General features: G+C 43.4%; 1 protein-coding gene across 1 annotated transcript in view; it reads left to right on the forward strand.

The window, feature by feature from the left end:
• dock1 (dedicator of cytokinesis 1) overlaps positions 1-17,801 on the forward strand; it is a 187,177-nt gene that overhangs the window by 123,079 nt on the left and 46,297 nt on the right. The window contains exons 28-29 of the mRNA XM_008285509.1: positions 5,246-5,347; positions 7,524-7,618. Coding sequence (XP_008283731.1) covers positions 5,246-5,347; positions 7,524-7,618 — 197 coding nt within the window. The remainder of the gene's footprint in view (positions 1-5,245; positions 5,348-7,523; positions 7,619-17,801) is intronic.

Here is a 17,801-nt window from a genome sequence, read left to right on the forward strand (position 1 = left end):
GATGAATTATCAGAGAGATGCAAGCTAGAGAGTAGCGTATGATGGATCTGGCCCTGCCCTCTAATCACCGCTTTTTCATTTCCGCTAAGATTCTGTTTCGTTTGCCCTCAAGCATAAGATGGATACGGAGGCAGGGTTTGGGGAACCTGCAGCTTCGAGACTCGGGTGATAAATATCACACGTAAAGTTTCCGTTTATTGTTGTTCAGCGTGAGAAATCGTTTCTTTAGATAAATGCGTGAGATTGATGACAGCTCAATCGGTGGCCGTTGAGTGACTGTTTCTGGAGCGTTTTTGTCGTTCAGGAGCTTCATCGTCTCGTGATCAATCTGAAAGTTGTTGTTTTTTGTCGTTCCTGTTTGTGACCTTTGTGTGTGAGGTCAGGAACTGTGCCGAACCTCGGTAAGCTACTGTAGTGCATTGGACACAGGGATGCCGTTATAGCAGCAATTTGATGTTCAGCACCGAAAATGCATTAATCAAATCCATGTATTTAAAAACACAGTGCGCTAACACACGCATCTCCAACTGAAATTTGCTCACCTTGAAGTCTACGTGTAGATCAGAATCTCTAAGATAAGTTTAAGGTGTTTTCTCCTGTTGTTCCAAATGCTCCTCCTCCGTTTGCATACGTCCCAAATCGTCTGACTCAAACCTAAAATATCTCCACGTATGAGTCTGTGTTTAGTTTCCCACAAGTCTTTGCCACAGCCGCTTCACATGTCGTCCAGTATCTCCACTACAGCTGTACCTCCAGTACCAAAGAAAAACTATTATGTTTTCTGAATTTTTAACTTGGTCCCGGTATCTGTTCTTATGACATCTCTCGTCCATCTATTAGAAAACAGCATTTGCAAAAATTGCCGCTTCACAGAGCTGTCGGAGTTTGTTTTTGTCTTGTTGATTTCTGGTTCTGGTCCGCTTTAATGAGTGGAGAGCTGCAAAAAAACTGTCCTTGCTTCACAAAGGTAGCTCCTGTCTCAATTCATGTGCAAAAACCAGGAGTTGTGTTCAGGTGATAATTAGCTATTGAGCGATTCTGGCTTGCAGAGAACGGATTTGCATTCATTTTAACCAAATCTCACTGCCGTGCATGAAAGTTTTAAAAGTGTGCATTAAACCTCTGAATTTGAAACGCCGCTCGCAGGTTTAAAAGAAATATTATCTTTGTAAGTTGCCAGCAAATATCATAGCCAGACGCTTAAAAACCAAAAGAATTGACGGATTTCCAGCTTTTCGATGGTCTCTGATGTGTTGATATTTCATCCAAACCACTCGGTATAAACGTCTCATTTAAAAAAATCTGTCAGTGTAATCAAGAAGCCATGAGTGACTCATCTGCCACCAGCATTTATGTGACAGAAACACAGGGACTTTGTGGCTGAACTGGGCTGAACTGCAGGCTGTGTTTACTCAGAGCAGATGGGAGACGAGTATGGAAACAAACTGAAAGTGTACGTAGTAAAACATCTAGAATATGTAGAGTCACCATCTTTTTTTCATTGGTAGCGCTCCCAAACAAAGAAACAAAGCTATTGAACTTTAGTTTTTTTTCCCTTTTCTATGCATTTATTGCATTATAACAGAGTCGTGCTGCAAGTCCTGTCCTCTTCTAGCCGTGGTTGTCCTGTTTCCATGGAGGTGCATGACTTTATATGAAAAATACTTTGAGGAAAAATGCGACAGGAGCAAAAAAAAGAAAACCCCCACAGAGTACTTGGTGTTCAGAGGGATAAACTTCCTGAGTCATTTTTTTTTGTGTGTGTAAAGACGCTTGCTGCCAATCTAATGGCAGGATTTTATTTTTTTTGCATCAGAAACAATTTATAGAATAATTTAATTCAAATCACTTCAGCCTTCAAATTAGAATGCAAACAAGTAGGAACATGCAGGAGGCATCAAACAATTAGATTTAACGTGACCTTGTACATAAAGACAATAAATGGGGTTGAGCCTTTTTTTTATTTTTATTTTGTTTTCTAGTTGTTTTTGGCAGCTGAGGGAGACTCTTGTGGTTCTTCCTTTCTCTACAAACGCCGCTCTAGTGTCACACACCTCCGTCGTCCACACCAGAACCAGAACTGAGCGGCCTGCTTGTACCAAGTGAGGGAGGCCCTTTTCTTTTCTCAGGCTGCTTTATTTGATTTCCCCCCGTCCCTTTTCTCTGCTATATAAAATAAAATAGTTGTCATGGTAACACTACTGGGACTATCCCAGTGATAAAAGTGGAGGTAAGAGGACGGGCCGGCCTCCTGCTTCACTCCGACCGCCGCTCGTCACTGTGACGGACCTGCAGAGTCAGCCGTACGACGGAAAAGGCTATCACACTTCACTACTCTGCAGCCATCAGCTTACAGCTGGAGAGCTCCGAGGAGCGAACCTCAACTCCTTCCCTTCGCCTTCATGCCCCACGTCTCTTGTTTCTCGCATTACGCCTTAACAGCTGGTGTGGCATGTGCTCCTGTTTCACATTTAGATCTTAATTGCTGCACAGTGAAAGGTCTGAAATCCTTTTCCGGTAGAGATTCTCTTTCTGTCTCTGAGAATGCGGTTGCCAGATCCCTCACCTGTATTTAATTTGCCATCAGGATTTGCCAGCTGATCCTTGTGCCTCTTGCAGCAATTGCATTTGTTTGGAAGCTTAAGACTCATTTATGAGCAACACATTACAGGAATAAAATCAATAGTAGCATTGGCGGATGTATGACTGAGCTGTTGGCAGTCTTGATTGAATGTTGGGTGTAAGCTTTAAGGGGCTTACGCTACTGTATGCGGCATTGGAGCCTTATGGCGAGTTGCACACTGCGGCTTACAGCATGTAAAGTTTGCTGAAGGCTCTTTATCTTGGGGATTCATTCACAGCTGAAGAGATAGAAAGAATGAACAAATGCGGGACGCCCTCCAGCCTCTTCTCGTCGTGTGCACGGCGAGGGGAGCCTGCTGCAGCGAGCGCCAATGACTTCTGAAGACTGCCGCCTGCTTTGAAGACATTGCTCCCTTTTATTAACAAAGTGACTGCCAAGTCTTTGAATACTGCTGCTTAGGCTGAACTACACTGTAAATCTTTTCACCCAGACCAACCCACCTGCAGCTCCAGAGGTTATCCATATCCTTGCGAGACGTTTGCTCGTCGGTTGGGCGGATGAGGAGATAGAGAAGCGCTTCCACTTCACAGGCTTTGTTGCACTCTCGTCTCTCTTCTAATCAGGCTCTGTGTAAATTTGCTCACCGTTTTTTTTTTCCAACGCTGAAGAACTGAGGCTAACTGAGGCTTACATGCCCTTTCAGATGAAAGATTCTTGCCCTCTGTGTCTCAGGAAAAAAAAAAAAAACATTTCCATATTAATATAACATGAGTCACGCTGGTTTCTGTGAAGCATTACAGAGAGGGAAGTGAAGCAGTCATCAGCATCACATAGCATGAAAAAGAAAAAGTGAAGGAAACATGAATAATGGAGGTTTGCATCACCGATTGTTTTGGTGTCTTTTTCGTTATTATCTTAACATCTTTAGTCGTATTAATGTATTAATAAAAATACTAAGAGTAATAGCCAGCATTGTCCTGAAATCTAAGACCAGGCTCGTTCTGCAAGAGTCTTGAGCTGATTTATCCTCGTTTCATTCAGATACCTGATCCAGGATCTTGGTCTAAACGCATCCTCGCAACCATTTTCTCATCCAGACTCACTTCAGAGTATCACTAGCATTACTGCAGGTTGTTGCACCACAGTCTCCCTTCAGTTTACATCCGATTCCCCCATGAGATCACGTGATCCCTAATTGCTCCCTCTGGCTTCATAATCTTAACTGTAGTGTGTGTAGTGGTGCCGTTATCGTCCAGCCCTGTAGTGTGTGCATCACTGAGATTAGAAAGAAGAAAAACCTGTGAAGTTTCTCCTCACTCGCACGATGCAACCCGATTTCTAAATCGGTTCCTCCTGCAGCCCGCCTTAAGCAAACAACAACCAAAAGAACATCAATAAATAGAAGACCAGAATTGGTAAAAAAATAAAATAAAAACTCGCCAGGTGAGGCAGGAGTGTGTGTGTGTGGGAGTTTTGTTTCTGCTCTGCTGTGTTTTGGTGGGTCGGGCCTAATTACAGCTCAAAGAGAAGCTCTCCAGCAAAAGGATCAGCTGCCGTGATGCTGCTCAGACAGTCCAGTGGTTTGATGATTAGCTGATGAGTTTGTTGTAACCGCATCTTAAAAATGTGCATGAAGCTTCCTTATTCATCGTTCTTTGTGTGGATAAACTTGCTTCCAGTCAGAGATATTAAGGAAATATTAAACTGGAAAACCTTCCTCTAGAAGCTGTTGAACTTATATATGTTTATATATAAAGACACACGCTGTGAGTTGTGTTGACGTCAATCCAGCGATATGATTGGTTGGGTTTTGGAGAGGAGACAGACAGTCACCTGTCGTGTATCTTAATGCTTATCAGCAATTAAAGTTCTTAATCTGCAAGTGCTTTCATGCATTCTTTTGAAAGGGGGTTTAATTACCATCTTATCTGCGTTTTCTTTGATTATGTAGATGAGGTAGAAATGTATGGAAGTCATCGTATAAGAGGAAAGATGCAAAAATCTATGCAAATTATGTGACTTATTGTTCCGATTTCTTCTAAACTATCCCTTAAATCTTTTGTAAGGTAACATCTCTTTGCCGTTGACGTTCCTTTTGTTCTCGTGTTCGTCCCTTTGTCACCGATCACGGCGCTCCTCTGCATAGATCATCCCTTCCTGTGAATATCCTTCACAGCCCGCCAACCTCCGACAGTTCAAACTCCAAAATATGTCCATACATTTCCAGCCGCGCTCCCAATTCTTTTCTCCGGTACGTATCGGGCTTTGTCCGCACACACATCAAAGGAATCGCATTTGACTGGCAGCAGCAACCTCCTTTCACCCAGCCCGCCGCACACTGGCTTCCCCCTTATCTCCCCTCCACAGCACATGTAGCTAACCGGAGCCAGGACGGCGCGCTGCAAAGTAAAGACAGCAGTTTGGGGGACCTCACAGGCATTATAATCACGGGAGACAAAAGAGCAGGGGAGCGGAGGGCAGTAGGCTAATGAGATCGCCCAATGAGCGAGGGCACCTACCTTCTCTTAACCCGGGAAGCCAAGCCCGCTCTCACCACTCAGGTCCAATCAACTCGGCTAGTCGGCGGCCATCAAAATCACAGAATCGTTTTCGTCCTCGGTGCTTGATTGTGTATTGAATGCTCTCCTCTCTCGTCTCCAGGGGAGCTTCGTGGCCAGCATGACTGCCACGCTGAGGCAGATGGACGACTATCACTACGCTCATCTGATCGGCACCTTCGGCAAGATAAGGAGCGACGTGGTGGTGAGTAGGCCTTATCGGTGTGTCTGTGTCGGCCGCTTCGGGCGGCGTTGTCATGACATAACTTTAAGATGCTCATCTGGAGTTGTGCAATCATTTTTTTTTGCTCTTGTCTTTTCTGGAAATCAGAAGGTAGATTATGTCTGTTATAAAAAAAAAAACAAACTATTTGTCCTCCACAATAAAGTATGAAATTGAATCTGTGTAAGTAGTCGCTCCTGGGCGTCTACATCTCCCGCATGCTCTTGATGATAGCAGCTCCTGAGGGAAGCGTATCACTTGTTGCGGCCAACAAGTTGTGGAGGAGGGATAAATCTCAGAGTTTATGGATTTCAGCTCTGAATAATTCTGCCCTCAGAGTGGTATTGCTCTGCTATCGGCTGCCAGATTAGCATCCTGTTATTATGCTCGAAAAAGGAAAATCCAACTGTTTGCTTTTCCCTCCCTAAAAAAAAAGTGACTTTTGAGCTTTATAGGAAAAAAAAGTTTGATTTATCTTCCTGGTGAAGCTTTAGACACCGTATTGGACTTTTATTTTGGCTTTTGTAGCTGTTTGATTGACACCCTGCGGCAATGTTTTTTTAATTTTCAGGCGACTAATAAAAGAAACCAACAACATTAGAGCTCTCTGACCTTCATAACTGTACACGGGGCGTATTTTAAGCCGCTCGTGTAGTTGTCACGGCGGAATAAGCAATCAGAATGATGAAGCTGGATCTTTCCACAGATTTATTGCTCCTGAAGCTGGTGTGGGTCATACACACATTTCAGAGCTGGCTGCAGCCCAAAGGACTTTGTTGTTTTGCAGTTTTGTTTTGTTTTTTTCCATCTAAACACACAAATCACAGGGATTCAGTCATCCAGGAGTGAACATCTCCAGCCGGAAATAGACTCACATGCATATTTATGTCGTAGGTATTTAGCTGGCACTGATTTGAGAAGACAGGGAGTGACGGTAGATTTATAGATGCGGCCGTTCAAGCGGTCAAGAAAGGAAAAAACCAACAGTGAGGGGTGGCTCTGTTACCCTACGGGGGGGCATTTTGCTGGAGTGGTTTGTCCCCTTAGAGGAAAGTGTCCCTCAAATCAATACAACGTTGTTATGGGTGCTCACCTCCATCCTGAAGGGACTGGTTTCTTCCTGCCTCCCGTCCATACGGCACCAGGGGTCGCCGAATGATGTGAACCATATGCCATTGTGTTTGCAGTCACCAAATCTCAACCCAATGAGAGATATTGGAAAAAATCTGTTCGATAGCACTCTCTCCTGCCATCACCAAAACACCAAATGAGGGGATTTGTACCATCCCTTCCAGGATCAGTGTCAAAGTGGGCTGAAACTTTTTCTATCTCACCAAAGCTTCGTTTATACTTTTAAATCTTAAGTAGAGCGAAATGCAAGTTAGTGGTGGTGCTTCTGTGGCACTATGTCTGCATTTCAAACAATGGTGGCTCAAGAAAAGCAGCTCGTGTCGGATTGGGAGCCTATAAATCTCAAAGAGCAGTTACTTTTTTTTTGCGGAAATTACTGGAACACAGCGAGAAGAAATTGGAAGCGATTGTGTCTACGCGCAGAATAGTCGAGCTATGAAAATGGCATATGGCTACACTGGCAGAATACCGGCCCTTGTGTTTGCATTATGAGCAAGCCAGATACAATGACAGCCTATTACATTCTACATTTTATTTCGCAGAAGCATTATGTTGCAGCATAATGTGCTTATATGTGATTACACAGCATATTGCTAGCAGGCAGACCAATCACTGCTGTGGCAGTCTGCATCGCCGGCAAAGTTGGTGATGACTTTATAGCACTGAAAGGGTAAAAAGTTAGAGAGGTTTAGAGAAGCTGTGCTGCTGCAGAGAAGGTGGACCTGAGCTTTTTTATTTAGTCTAATTGAACCTAGTCATCAAGCCGTCATGGTAGGCGGTTCTATCCAAATACCCTTCTATTAAACGGTTGTAGCGTTAGCAACATGCTGGATTATTGGTTTCAAGTGCTACCTGCAAAAGAGAAATATATGGCTCACCTTGACCTTAAAAACTAATCTAAAAGCTGTTTCTGCTTCAAAGCCACAAACTCACTAACAGTTCATTTTCAGATTGCGCTTATCTCGGCGGTGGGAAGAATAACAGTTTCCATTTTGAAAACTTTTTTCTCTCTCGCTCTCTCTTGCAGGATTTCCTAATGGAAACATTTATCATGTTTAAAGATCTCATCGGAAAGAACGTCTACCCCTCAGACTGGATCATAATGAACATGATGCAAAATAAGTAAGTACGACGCAGCTGGACACACGTGCACGCACGCACGCGCACGCAAAACCCATGCTGCTTTAAACTCCTTACGCCGTTGTTGCTAAGGAACAGCAGTGGGAAGTGGGTAAGAATATTTTCAAATGTTTTTCTCTCCATGCAAATATCGTCACAAGGCCTCAGCAGTGCAGCAATCAGATGAGCAGTCAGCGCAGCCGCAAACAATCACATGAATTATAGATGCTCTGGTGTATGCTGCCTGCTAATCTCCAAACTTAGTCTCAGCATCTCTTTACTTCCTCGCTCGTTGTGCTGCCGCGGCCTTCTGTTTTATTAATGTGAACCTTGCCTGATTTCATTTTTGTTGAGAAAAATGTAAAAGAGATGAATTGTGGTTTGCAGTTCTGGAGTTTAGTCAGAAGCCGTGTACTCGTCAGACGAAGTTGGACGAGTTAGAAAAGTGTTTAAAGGCTTCTTTTCTTTTTTTTTTTGAGCTCCCTTCATATATAAATGTATGTATTTCCGTCGGTATCTTTTCAGAAGTACCAGAATGCATCGTCGTGTGGCTCTATTATGCAATGGCACAGCAACATCTGTCAGATAAGAAGCTTTAGTCAGTGTTTGACAACTATCCAGCGTCCATGCATTGTTAAAAATGCTGTTTTGCACGGTGACCAAAGATCCACTGTCACTATGAAAACATGACGAAAACATAACGTCTGACTTGAAGGGGTAGTCAAGAGGCGCATCTGGAGATATCATCCCCTTCATTCTGCACGTCTTTCTTGCAAACACCCTCTTGCCTACATTACCCAGAAAGCAAACTGGGCCGTCGACGGTTTGTTTGGTTATTCAAATGCATTAAGTCAGTAACAACCAATGTGTCCTCAAGCTGCTGGACTCGTGCTGAGAAAACACAGCGGGATACAGAGGTTTGGTAAGCTCACTTCTTTGAACTCACAACACGTTTTTTTTTTTTTTTTCTCTTTCAAACCACAATGACACTGAATCAAATTACATCACTTGAGGCAATTTATCAGATTTCGTGCAGCTCTCTGTGGAGCCACAAAAGGCTTTGTACGATTCTCTTCACATATGCAGCGGCGCTCGACATGGCTCCTAAATAGACTTTAACGTGTGAAATTGGAGAAGTTGCCGTCTCATCAGACACAAAAAAATAAAATAAAATAAAATAAAATACATGGAAGAACGGCGAAGTGCCCTGCAGCTGTATCGGTCGGGGTGCAGCTTGAGAGTAGCCATTTACGGCAGGTGCAGCGCTCGCAGCAGAAGCCCCCGGTCGAGTGTGAGCGGTTTTCAGCCGATGCCCGCTGTTTCCAGAACCATTCCGACATCATCGCCGGCTAAGACATTTGACTCGAGATTGCATTGCCTCTCAGTTAAGGTTCTATTGCTTTCATTAGTCCGTTTGATTGCTGCGAGCTGCTTTCCTTTTAGAATTCAGTACGCCTCCCCAAAAAAAAAAAAAAACACACTGTCAGCCACCTGGGTCACAGCACCGAAGACGTCGCTTTGTGAGAATGCTTCCCCCCCTCTAATGCCCTGCAGGTGTGCAAATCACATCTGTTCTGCTGCAGACTGAGCCGTGCGGTGCCGGGGAATAAAGCAGGCCTGACCCGATTGAGCCCCACACACGCAGCAACACGTCGACAATTCGCTGAACTAACAAGCGCGTTCAGACGCTCCGTACGCACGGTGACCCCGTACGTCTTTGGAGCAGCTGTAGGGATGCGATGAGCATCGCTGAGCTCACAGCAGTTCATTTTCAGATCATGCTTTGTAGCGTTTGAAATGTTTTATTTCTGACTCGCAGACTGGAGGCCAACGTGTCATCTCCCATGCCTCGGCGCAATCTTCCCCCAACTGAACCTTTTGTCTGTTTGCACTTGTTTGCGACAGCCGGGAGATTAATTCTGCATTCTAGTTTAGTACATTCAGCCACTTGCCGGAGTTAAATTGTTGTTGAACTCAATGCAAAATACGCCTTTCAAAGTCTGACTCATCACACGGTCTTTATTCTTGAGCCCCGTTTGAGTGCTGCAGGTTTTGGCTCCGCAACAAATTAGTAAAACTCCTCCGTTTGTTGCCGTCCGCCAGCATGTGTTTGATCAGTGTGTTTTTTTTTTTCCTGCTCTTCACAGCGAGAACCCAAGGTGACACATCCATTTATCCCACAGGAGAGCTATAAATGTTTGGTATTAACAATGTGATAGAAAAGGAAGTTGTGCATATGCGTCATGCTCTTTGGCTGGGTTTTTATTTTGTCTACAGGAGGCCACCGACTGAGTTCATAGCAGCTCCTGGAAGCCCAAAAGGTCACATTTACGCTGTGTTGATTTATGTTTTTAGCCACTTGGGGGCAGGATATTTTACAAAAAGCTAGAAAACGCATATTCTTGTTATATTACCTCCTTGTAAAATTGGTTTTGGCTGTAGCTGGACGTTGCATTCCAGTAGGTATTAGTATTCAACACAAGTCAGAAATTCCCTCTCCGTGTAGTCGTGTTTTGATCTCGACCAGCTTCTTAGAAAAATACTGGGTTCTTTTGCTTTATTCACCAGCTAGTTGTTAACTCTGCTATTTTGTGCAGCGCAGGTACTGTACATTGGGTTTATTAGTGCTTTTTTTTTTTGCTGAGAAAAGCTTCCCCCCGCTGCTGCAAAAAGGATTAATGAGAGCTCTGAGCCTGAAACATGTAGCCATAAATCAGCCATAAACTCTAAACAATTAGCTAAAAGATGTTTGAGCTTTATAGAACTAAGGGCAGCCGCAGGTTCACCTCCTACCACCAGGGACGAAGTAGTTTCATCCAGCGTTGATATAAAAATCTCGGCGGGAAACCTTTGTGCTTAATGCTGCTTTTTTTCTTTTCATGTATATTTTAAATTGAGTGCTCATCTATGCACGCGTCAGAGCTTTTTTAAAATGTGTTTGGCCACTCGTTCTCAGTCCCCATCGCGTCTTGTTTCTCCGCAATTCACACATGTCACATTCGGCACACAGCTTTGCCACTCCCGGCGCCGGCAGTCGCTCCTTTCATGTCCACACGTTGTGATAGCACCGCTAATGAGATGGGCATCACCTCCTACTCCTTTCTCCACCCATCAGCTCTTACTTCCTTCAGGTTGTAAGCTGATTTATGGTCTCTAATTGCCCCGGGGACAGCAGCATCCGCCTGGTTAGTCACCGACTGCCATTTCTGTCATGCCAACTGGCCATGGCTTAATAGTGACAGCTAATTGGCAATAGAGATGGACTCGCACTTGTTCTCTCAAATGACAGGGAACAAGTTGCTAAGGTTGGTAGAGAACTTGATTAAATGTGCTCTGTGTAGACACTGTTTGTCTATTTGTGCGCACAAAATTGTACGATATCCTGTGTGTGTGTGTTGGGATTTGAGGATTGTGACCTCGAGGAAACACTTGCCTCATCCACTCCAAGAGATGCAGATTTTGTTTGAATTTGAATCCGTCTCCGCTATCTTTGTCGCTAATTCCCATTAAAAGAAAAACGGCAGATTTGACTTGATTGCTCGAATTTGCATAATAAATTTCTGCAAGTGCTCGACGCTCTTCAGCCTTATTGACTGAGATGTCCTGAATCGCTGCACGCTAAGTGCTTTTATCGTAATCAGTCTCAATAGTGGTAAAGTTTAGCTTCTTTTTTTTCTTTTTCTGTTTGTTTGTTTGTTGTTTTTTTTTCCCATTTCCAGCTGTAAGGTGTGGACGCTGCAGCAGCCAAAAGACTTAATTAACAGATTGAGTAAAAAATGATGTTAGATGTAATTAGTGCTATTTAACATACTGATAAAATGTCGAGTCTTTTTTAAAAAATTTTTCTTCCTCTCTGAAAACACATTAACCTGTCTAATTACTGCAACAACAGAAAGACATTCAAGAAATCAGGTAAAATATCTTTCAGACCCACGGATGAATTAATGCACGCTTTAAAGGTTGTAATCAAGTTTTAATCTTCCCTGTTATTCACACAGCATATAAAGACAAAAGCAAACAACTATCTTCCCTTTTTTTGTCTTACATGCAGTAGAATATAGAACTTTTTTCATATCTGGTCGGCCGACTGCTGTCATTAAATTTTCAACATATTTGAATTGTGTTAACATCAGATGGCCTTCTCAACATCCTCAACAGTTCATTTCCCCCCCCAATAATACCCAAAGTTTCTCGCCTTCTGTTAATTATGTCTAAGAATAGTAGTTTGAGAGATGAATGGGGAGTTCTCGGAGAGCCCCGCATGGCAGATGAAAAGATGAAAGCCCAGACAAGTTGAAGAAGCAGCTCCTTAACTCGGTAACCCGTTCCATCAGTCCCTCACAGACTCATTAGGAGAGGGTTTCTGAAGCTCAATGGCCTCCATTTGGAGTTGACTAATGACTGAAAACTAATCCGGGACCTGGAGGGCAGGTCTGGAAGGCGAGGAGGAAGGAGGACTCACACAGAGTGAAAAGACTGCCAGTGATGTTGTGATCCCGTTTGCACCGCCGAGCAACCCGCCTCCCACCAGGATAAAACAACAGCGCATGTGGTTTCATGTGGATCTGATTTGACACGATCTCGTCTTAAGAGGAGTGCTGTTGAAAGAATGCAGTTAGAGATGATTGCGGTTGCTTTATATTGATTTGCATGAGTCCTGAATGCACCTGACGCTGTTGACCTGCATATTCTTAACTTGTCTGGTCGTGAAACTCAGCCTGAACAAAAGAATGTGATGCACACTAGAGCTGACAAAACCATTCCACCTTTGCTTATAAAATCTTAATTGCCTTCCAGTTGATCTGTGCACTCTTCTCTCTGCCCCAGCTTTTTGTACGCTGCCGAGAAAGGTCTGACCTTTGCAAAGTTTTCCTCCTACCAGGCTACTCTGTTAATTTGGTGGCAGTTGTCTACAGTGTGTGGTCCGTGTGTCGAGGCGTAGGTGGCGGATTCTGCTGTAGAGAGTGATTAAACGTGGCTTCATGCTTGATGCAAGTACTGGTCCAGCGGTAGCCTGCAAAAATAAAGTCAACATGTAAGCTGCAGTTCCTCAAATGGCCACTCGAGGCTGACTCTAAAAACGATAGACCCACATATTAAAATGTCCACATTTACAGCAAACATAAGCATGTTTACCACATAGTACAGAAAACTGTTCTGGTCTCATTTGTGGCAGCTGTGCAGGGAATTCATATTTATATAACTTACCTATTCAAATTGTATTCAGCGTTCAGATGATGCTGCTTCGAGTGCCGGGTGAGTGCCTTCATAAGTCAGCTCACATGGCCCAGAAACATTTACATGGCTGCTTCAAATTATCTTTGCTCTTCCTTGGATTAATCAGGCAAAATGGCGACCACCAGATGCACCACACTGAGCTTCTTTAGGAATCCTACGGCTTGTACACAGTCCGTGGTACTGGTACTGTATGTATAGGTATTTGTAGACTAACCCACCGGTGTTGGTTAAAAGCCAATCTTCCATCTCTGTAAATACTCGGGGGGTCTATTATGTAAATGTCTGGCGCACAACTTTTCAGACTACCCAGAGTGCACCACTTGAAGCTTGTTTTAACGTCTGCCACCGTGTGTGCGTTTGCTTGATAAGCTTTTGCCCGGCCAGGCTTTGTCCACGGAGTGCTGTGGTGCACTTGAGCGGCTGTGATCTTACTCTGTCAGTTAGTCTTTAAATAGTGCCCCCTGAAGAGCGATAACATCCAATGTGATTTCTCTCAACCAGACTTTATCAAAGTCATTATCAAGAAGCAGCAGGGTTTGCTTACTGTGTCAAAAAACTATCCATCAGCTGGACCGACCACACTGGAGCCCTACGGGGAAGTATTCAGATACTTAAGTAAAAGTACCGCTTACTGTACATGCAGAAGTTTGGTCCTCAAGTACTGATGTTTTTGTGCAACATGTATTTTCTTAGGATTAAAAGTGTAGAAGAAAATCAAGTAGCTCAGATAATTTGTATGCTCCTTATCCACCTCACACACTGACTGTTTCCAATCTACATTTTTTTTTCCTGCTGGGTATCACTTAGCACACCGAGACAGATGATGCATCGAAGAGCCAGCAAACATGCTGCACCTCATTTATGTCTCTCCTCTCTGAACATATCCGACATGTTTGCAGTTCGCTCGATGAACGCTTCTTCCACGCAATTATTGCTGTCTTTAGATCAACAGCATGTCAAACCAAATGGCCCCGTTTCATGACTGTGCATCTGACGTGTATTTAATTTGGCAGTCGAACAAGCGTAGACGCACGCCGCAATCAACAACGATTAAAAGGGCACCTGTGGCATGGACGTCTGCCTGCCGATATGCCAAAGCCCACCGTAGTCATCTCAAACACCAGCTTTACTGTATGAACCGTGACTATGGCTTCATCAAAAGGGTTTTTTTCTATTTTCACTCTAAATGTTCTTTTGTACCAAACGCTTTTATTCTTAACTATTTAATTCTCCACAGACATATCATCTGTGTTTCTGTCATGGAAAAAAAAAGACAGTGTTAAAAGTTGAGACTGTAAGAGTCTGTTTTAATTGCGTCGTGATTCATTTGATAACTTTAACTGTGCCTCATTATCTCATCCATTGCTCCACATGAACTTTGCCAACGCCGCCTGACTCCAGCGCAGAAAGTGGGAGTTTTTTCCTGCCTAGTATTTGGAGTTCTGCCCGTGTTGCCTCATTAGTAATCCGTTCACCTCTTCGCAAACTTTTGCCCTGGATGAAAAGCAGCCTTTGCTGTCATTGTAACTTCTCAGATCTCTGTGTTTATGGACTGGCGGAAGGTAGCTGGTTCCAGCTCTGACACTGGCATCACGCTGCCTGGTGCTGCCAAGTCAAAGGGACTGCTTTATATCACAGTATTTGCGTAACGGACGGGCCCTCCCTGCCCCGCGGGGTCATGCAGTCGTATCGGTATACCCTGACTTTTCATCTAGCAGCCCTTGCTAATCTTAAATGTCTCAGTCATGAGCAAAGTCTAGCACATGTCATGCTGCAAGAGTGAACACAAGAGTCTTCATGCACTTAAAGCATCTGAGGAGCCACGACAGTCGTAGCATCGTTAGCTGTAGTTAACGTTATCCTTGATCGCATTCCCACATGGTCAGAACTGTGTGTCAATACTGTGACAAGTGATAATCAGAAGTGGGAGAAACTTTTACCAATAAACAAGAACTGGGTGGGTTACGGTGTTTTTCGTATGTCGCCTGATGTGCTGCAGTGTTTCTGTCTTTTTTATATTTTCCTTACTTCTCTCCTGCTCTCTGTGCTCACATATACTTTATTTAATTCAGCCGGATTCCCTACAAAGCTGTTCTTATTCACGTATTTTTCCACTTCTGTTGTCAGACAATGGAGTAAGTATTAAAAAATGAAACAGAAGTCACTTTTCCAACGTCAACAACATCTGGCAAACACATCCTACACATGAATTTAAAAAGCTTTGAATTCAGAGATATGTCAAATGGATTGCTCAGAGATAAAAGCTAAAAGTCGCATGGAGAGTCTTGTTCCTGAAGGGGGCGTAGGCAGCAGCCGCTCCATTTAAAGCTAAAGACACTTCAAACGAGGCTACAACCCGCGGTTACGCAATATATGAACCATCTTTGCCGTATTTTGAGCTCAAAGAAGCATTCTGGGCCGATGTGAGACTTTCCTTAATTTGCCGTAATATGAAACATCATCGTTCCAGTTATGTTCAATAATTTTTTAATGCCAAAAGTTATGTAAATGTTAGAATGTGGCGGGGAGCGGAGGAGTTCTCCCCTCGCTGTAATTGGAAAGGTCTTAAAGATGATAACAGTACTTTCGCTCACCTCAGTGATATTTTTGAGTCATTAAAGCTTCCCTTAGCATCCCTCGGGTGTGCTGCTCGGTAGAAACTCTTAAATCTGACGCAGAGAGCCGTGATAAATTTTAACCAGTCGCCAAACTGCGGCGAAAACAGGGTTAAAATATGTTGACAGACAAATTGATCTAATATTAGATCAGGTGTCTGAAATAAAGGTAATCTAATTTAATTAACTGGTCTGATAATGAAGGTTTTTGACCTTGCATTATCTCTGAGCGCAGGCAGATATGCCAGCTATTCAGAAACAGTATGCAAATAGCTGGCGATCATTATCGGTGATGCTCTCTGAACTCAATTAGCAAGTATGATCTGCTGATAACTTTTCATTAGCATATGAGCTAGGTGTCTGTGGTGCAGATCATCTGACAGAGCTCGTGTCTGCAGGAAGTTACCCGATTTAAAACGTACCAAAAAAAAAAAAGACGAAAGCATCAAGGGTATAAAAAACAAATCCTCTGCTGTGTGTGCTGCAGTGTAAACGTACGGCACACCCATCAATCAGCTGCTAATGGGGTGATTTTTCCGACACTGACAGTTTGATAGAGCGTATTTATCATAATGATGCCGTATGTATACCGTATCAAAATGACTCAAATGTGTAGGAGGTGCTACGCTGCTGCTGCACCGCCTAATTAAAAAGTTACATTTCTGGTTTTTGTCTCCCTAAGCAGAAAAATAAGGACGTCTCGTGTTTTCTGGAGATGATTAGAGCTACCTTGATTTCCCTGCTGAACTTAAGATGAAAAAAAGCAGCAAGAGGGCTGGATGTTTTTTAGGAATTACACGCTTTAGGGGTATCCCCAGAAATGCTTAACGCAAGAGCTGTAAAGCAAACACTCGATCCGTTGCGTAACTCTTTAAACGCTTTCATTGTTGAAGTTTCTCGCTCATTAACATTTTTGCTTGTAGTTGTAATTAAGTTATAAAGCGGCTCGTCACTGTCTCTTCATCTCTTCATCTCCTCTGTGGTGTGATGACGGGGCGTCGCAGATTCTGCGAGGCAGCCGAGCAAGTTCTTCCTGACATTTGGCTTGGTTAATAATGCAAGCTGAGAGGAGCCGTGGCACCAGAGACTGTACATTACACACTTCATTTTAACTGTACAGACAGCCTTGATTCACACTCACATTGCTGTGAATATTCCCTGAAATCAATATGCCGATTAATTATAGGCCGTGCAGTAATTACATCTTTTTTTTTTATGGATAATTCCTTCTGAACTAACCCAAATACAGACCAAAGTAGAGCTTTTATTAGTATATCACATTTCCTTAGGGGACCATAAATTTAAAATTGAATACTCTTAAATCCACATTAAAAATATATAAATATATATATATTGCAAAGTTCAAGAAATTGGGTCTGAATTCCTTTAATCTTGTTTGAAATGGCCTTTTTTTTCTTTTTTTGAGTGTCTTAGTCAGAGCCCACTGTGAGGGAGAGTATATTCTATTTTCATCCGCCTCATTAAGTTTTTCACTTTAATTAATGGCAGGATGTGCTCACAGAGGAACTGTCCTGTCTGTTCGTTAAAGCCCATTATATGTCTGCGCTCAGGCAGGCTGCCGACTTCAAATAGGCCTTCATTTGCGGGAGTTTACAGCCACGACATGAGAGAGAAACGCTTACCCAACATGTTTGTGGGAAGCGTCCCACGTAAGCGTTCAGATAGTTGGAGAGTCAGTCACACAGTCCAGTGCTGGAACCACGGATCAGGTAGAAATGGTTGATTACAGCTGCATTTTGCCTGTTGAGTTATATTTAGCCGGAAGCTGTGAGCAGCATTGATCTCGCTCTTTTCCTCACTGTGTGACCTCGCAGTCGGCGCTGTGAGCTCCCTCGCTAATGTCTGTAGAAATTACGGCAACAGCTATTGGTGATTAGAGACAGGTAGAGCTGCACCCATCCTTCCCCGCTATAAACTGGTCATTCTAGTCCAATTGAACTGAGTCATAGTTGAACGTATGATTAGTGAGCTTTCATTACGGCGTCCCAGTGTTACACTACTGATTGCTGATGTAGGTGTTTTAGGCCAGGAGTTGTGCCTGTGGCGATATTTTAATGAATTTGCAATGAGAAATGTATATATTGCTACTCACCATTGCACCTTACTGTTTCCTGGCTATAATTTGTCAGCACTTAAACAAATGGAGGAATGCAGTGTTTGTACACTGACGAGCCACAACATTAAAACCACCTGCTTGATACTGTTCCCCTCGTAGCGCCAAAACAGACCCATTAGGGCGTCCTGTGGTGTTTGGGTCCTGTCGGTTGTAGGGTAGAGACTGTGGAGATCAAGCTTGTCCTGATGGATCTCCA

The sequence above is a fragment of the Stegastes partitus genome, unplaced genomic scaffold (assembly GCF_000690725.1).
Source record: "Stegastes partitus isolate 25-593 unplaced genomic scaffold, Stegastes_partitus-1.0.2 Scaffold405, whole genome shotgun sequence".
Taxonomy (NCBI): Eukaryota; Metazoa; Chordata; class Actinopteri; family Pomacentridae; genus Stegastes; species Stegastes partitus.